The sequence below is a fragment of the Silurus aristotelis genome, assembly GCF_946808225.1.
Source record: "Silurus aristotelis genome assembly, chromosome: 17".
In the NCBI taxonomy this organism is placed as follows: domain Eukaryota; kingdom Metazoa; phylum Chordata; class Actinopteri; order Siluriformes; family Siluridae; genus Silurus; species Silurus aristotelis.
This window is the reverse complement of record NC_139590.1, coordinates 2,474,056-2,479,055: the sequence shown is the minus strand read 5'-3', so window position 1 is coordinate 2,479,055 and position 5,000 is coordinate 2,474,056. Positions and strand designations below refer to the sequence as shown.

At 43.5% G+C, this 5,000-nt stretch overlaps 1 protein-coding gene across 1 annotated transcript in view; it reads left to right on the top strand.

The window, feature by feature from the left end:
• rarab (retinoic acid receptor, alpha b) overlaps nucleotides 1-5,000 on the top strand; it is an 80,650-nt gene that overhangs the window by 19,085 nt on the left and 56,565 nt on the right. The window contains exon 2 of the mRNA XM_083567007.1: nucleotides 776-1,109. Coding sequence (XP_083423133.1) covers nucleotides 926-1,109 — 184 coding nt within the window. The 5' untranslated portion in view covers nucleotides 776-925. The remainder of the gene's footprint in view (nucleotides 1-775; nucleotides 1,110-5,000) is intronic.

The window sequence follows — 5,000 nt, the reverse complement described above, 5'->3', positions numbered from 1 at the left end:
GGCTCGAATACTGGGATTTAGACGAAGAAGTGCCATGACGGGACACAGGATGGGGCGAGCATTAGAGTGACGAGGGCAACAACTGATGAGGACAGGAGGCTGGTGCTTAGATGCCAGGGAGGAAGAGGACAGAAATACAAATGTCACTCTGGAAGGTGGCAGGTAATGCCAACAAGTGACAAGGCAACAGGATTGAAAGCACCAGGGAACAGTATGACACGGGATATGGTGGCAAAGTTTTAGAGAACCAGGGGCAAGAGACAGGTGGCAGGGACAATTGTTATGGCAACAAGTGACCAGGCAGCAGGATTACAAACTTACTGCCACCAGGGAAACAAGTGTCAGGGTGACATTTATCAGAGGAACAGGGGCAACAAGTGGGAGGGACAGGGCCTAGGGCAACAAGTGGGAGGGACAGGGCCTAGCGCAACAAATGGGAGGGACAGGGCCTAGGACAACAATTGTGATGCCAACAAGTAGCAAAGTGTAAAGTGTTATGCAACCCAGGGGCAGAAAGGCATCAATTGCCAATTATGTAGCACCCTAGTGACAGGGCAGGAAGATACATGGGGACATGGAATAGTGTGATGAACGGTACGACAGTGTAAGAAAGGGCAGGACATTATGGTGATGTCGACAGTGTCACCTTGACAACACAAGAAGTAACGGAGACACTTTGACACACAATGCTCCATAGGATAATACTCGACGACAGGATGGTGTGATGAAACGGAATTATCGTAACTAATGTTTAATCTCTCTTTCTTTGATCTAGGTGCATCATGTGACCTCCAGAGTTTTCTTCACGTTATTGAACCACTTCGGAGTTTATTTCCTGGAAGGAAGGTCTAACCTCAGTGCATATCTGAGCTTGTGCCTGATTGGACACATGGAATCATAACGATGGATTTATAGGCGTTCCTGAATGCAGATGACCATGTCTGGAAACGATAAGCCGCTCCCACATCCTGGCTCTGGCCACGCCCACTCTTTGGGTGTCTTCTCGGTGCCCTCGTACCCTTATTTTATCCCCCATATGTTGGGTGGTATTTCTCCTCCGGCACTTCCTGCACTTCCTGTGAGTGGATACAGCACACCATCTCCTGCCAGTGAGTAGCAATACTTGTCTCTTTCTCTAGTGGTAAAGTGGGTGGGGCTAATTTGAGGTTTCCAATCGCAAGGCTCATCTGCCCATGTGTTTTTTTTTTTTTGTATCTAAGCAATTCTAAGCTAGCACTGTAAACAGAAGTTAACTAGCTTGTTTTTAGCTACTTGCTTGGCATTGCAGGAGGTCTCTCAGACAGGCCTGTCTGTCAAGTGTGCTTGTCATAGGCCACGCCTATTGGACCATGTTTTGATTGGAGTGTTTATGGTGCGTAAAACTAATTGTAGCTTGATAACGGTTGTAAGGTGTGATGTTTATTGAAACGTCTGCAAGGTAAACGAGTCTGGGTCGGCGTCTTTGGTGAGCCACTTCTTGAACCCGCCGCTAGACTAGCCTAGCATAGCATAGTTTGAAATACACTTCATGGTATTGGGACCTCTGACTTATATGTTGTTCCTCTTCAAAGTGGGAGCAAAAAGTTGGGGGCACAAAATCGTATAGTTCTTTGAATGCATGAAATTTTGCCTACACTTGAACTACGAGACCCAAACCTGCTCCAGTGTGAAGATATGCTTTCCATGGGTAGAAGTTGAAGATCTCCTGCTCCTCCTCTTATCTTTATTAACTTTCCTAACACCCTTGTAGCTGAATAAAATCTCACACAAAACTCCACGAAATCTGGTGGAACATCTTCCCAGAGGAATGGAGGTTATTATAACAGCAAATGTGGAATGGGATGTTCAAAAAGAAACCCATGCCAATCTTATGGTCAGGTGCCCAAAAACCTTTGGCTGTACAGTGTATATTTAAGCTCACCAGCCATATGTAATGGCTTTCCATGTTGTGCGCCTCACAGTGGTGACTACCTGACATGATAGCCGACTAGCATGTGACACACACACACACACACACACACACACACACACACACACACACACACACACACACACCCACCCACCCACCCACCCACACACAAACACACACACAATATAAAGTCATAACAAGCCTGTGCTTAAAAATAGCCCATGACATCAAAGTCCTCGGGCAGCCGCTCCGCGATTGGGTGTGACGGGTGTGAGACGTTCCCGAGAGCTTTCTCCTCACGCACACGTGTGTATGCATGATGTACGCACTCCTTGAGTGCTGACAGAATGATGATGTGTGCGCTGATTCCTGCTCTCTTTGCTTTCGGCTTTTTTACTCTGGATGTCTTGCAGATATTTGGGGGGGGTGGATCAGGTATTCTCACCATGCCTTTCAAAAACCCGGTGTGCTTTGTGTGTGTGTGTGTGTGTGTGTGTGTGTGTGTGTGTGTGTGTGTGTGTGTGTGTGTGTGTGTGTATATGAGCTTAAGCGTGTGTTAATGTGCCCCCCGATGTGTTGGATCACTTTGGCATGTTTGGCGAATCAATTCGCTCGAAACTCGAGACGTATAAACCACCGGAATGTTCCCGAGCAACACAAAAGATGCCGTTTTACCCGCCATGCCTCGGGAATAGCTTGTCCTAGCGTGAACTTTTAAGTGTGCGCGTGTGTGTGTGTTTATGTTGACACACACAACATGACTGTTCTTAAAGGGCTCCCTTCAACAACACGTAAAAAACGTACAAGTTTGCCGTCTACTGTTTCACGCAGCTGCATGACCGCAAGTCATTTAGACGATTTTGTAGTCCTGGGGGAGTCTGTCCAGGCTTCTACCGCAGTGCTCTAGAACTCCGGATTTTGTTTAGCCGGAAGGCGTCAAATTGAATTTTTACGTATGATAAAAAGTCGCACGAAAACCCCTGGTACGGATACATTCTCGTTTCTATAGTAACGGCGCCTTCCAATAATAGGGACGTGTCCCATGGACGCTATACTAGCAATAAGCAGATACCTGTGCAATCGTCGCTGTGATGAGGTTATGATCTCACGAGGTTGTGATTTCACGTTTACGGAAGGGGACTCCAGTGTCAGGGTTCTTCTCCTGGTCTCTCGATGCCTCTGGAAACGATTAGTTCATCTCTTGTCCCTTTTGTCACGTAATGTAACATATACTGTGTACCGGACAACCAGGAAGCGTTTATAAATCCCAGCCTTCCTTCCTTACAGACGTTTAACACATAGGATGTGGTCTGTATGATGGCGGGGAATCACGCTGATAAAGCAAGACACTCGTTTATAGCGAGAAACGAGCGAAAGATTCGGAATGGGAGAAGAGACTCAGAAGGTGAATGAACAGTTTACACGGGGCGAAAAGACCGAGCGCCCCAGGAACCAGAGATTCTGCGAATGAATCGTGTCGTTCTCTCATCTTTTAATGCACTTTTCTTGCCAAAAGTAATGGGACACCAGAGTTTTTGTTTTTTATCCATATGTGGTTCTTCTCCCACTACATGTCTCTTTGGATGCTGCACCATTTATATTATCCCTTCACTTGAACTAGGAAACCCAAACTTGTTCCAGCTCTATGAAGATCTTCTTTCCATGGGTTGGAAGATGTGGAAGATATCCGGTGACTGTTCTCCATCCTATTAAAACCTATTCCTTCAGGATGAATTTTTTACACTGACCACACCCCCCAGACCTCCTCACCCACATCACACCCTTGCGGCTGAACGGATCTCACGCAAACCTCCACAAAATCCAGAAGGGTGGAGCTTATTAGAAGAGCAAATGCGGGCACAAAAGAAGCACATACCAATATAATACTGGGGTGTCCTCAAACATCTGAACCCCCACACACAACCCTAAGGCTTTCCGTTTAGCGAGGACGTTGTGTACCGGGTCCAAAAGCGATGGTCGTTTTCACGTCCGGCCGTGTCCTCGCATCCGTTTTTATCCCCCCTGAGTCAAATGTAATCAGATGAACGTTGATTTCAGATGAAAGTTAAAGACTGAAGACGTGTCAGGGGGCATCAGATATTTTACATCACTTTGTTATATATTTTATGATTTCTGAATGTAAATCAGGAAAGGAGGCGTGGCCTTCGCACCTGTCTGTATGAAAGAGGAAAAGGAGGGAAAAGGGGGCGTGGCCTTTGCGGTTGACTTGATGTGAAAACCACTGGAATGTTTCAGGGCGACATAAAAACAGCGAGATGCTTGTCCTGGTGTGAACTTGGGTGTGTGTGTGTGTGTGTGTGTGTGTTTTTGCTGTGTAAATTTACACACAATAGAGTGCACCTACTAACCAGTGCAGTCATGAAAACATAAATTCAACAAAAAAATTAAAATTCACGGTTCAGTACGTACCCCGGTTCTGAAGTCACGGTCCGGTTCAATTTGGGTAACCAAATTATTTAATTATTTTTAACATTTGTAAAAAAAAAATTTAACAAACTTAATTTTTTTTTATTTTTATAAAATGCCTCCTTGGTCAAATAATATATAAAATATAATATAGAATTTTATTAAAATAAAATTATAATTTAAATAAATTAAATTAATGCAATACACATTTTTTTATATAATATATATATAATAAAATAAATTGAGTAATTGATTAAATTGGCACAAATGAAATTAAATAAATAGAAAAATGTAATGTAATTGTTAAAATTTGGGTAATACAGCTGTGTGTGTGTGTGTGTGTGTGTGTGTGTGTGTGTGTGTGTGTGTGTGTGTGTGTGTGTGTGTGTGTGTGTGTGTGTGTGTGTGTTTTTACATTTAATATTACATTTTCTAAAGATTTTATCTACGTAACTGTTCTACTTGTTCGACTTTACCAACTTCTTCATTCCTTTCATCCTCTATTCGTTCACTCCTCCATACGTGGAATTGTCAGGATTTTTGTCCTTTTAAGAAAAATTCTTGAAGCTGGACATAAAACACACAAAAAAAACATATTGTCTTATTTTTTTAATTATACCTGTGGAATTGTTGTGTACGATTTTAAGTTTAATAATAAAAAAAA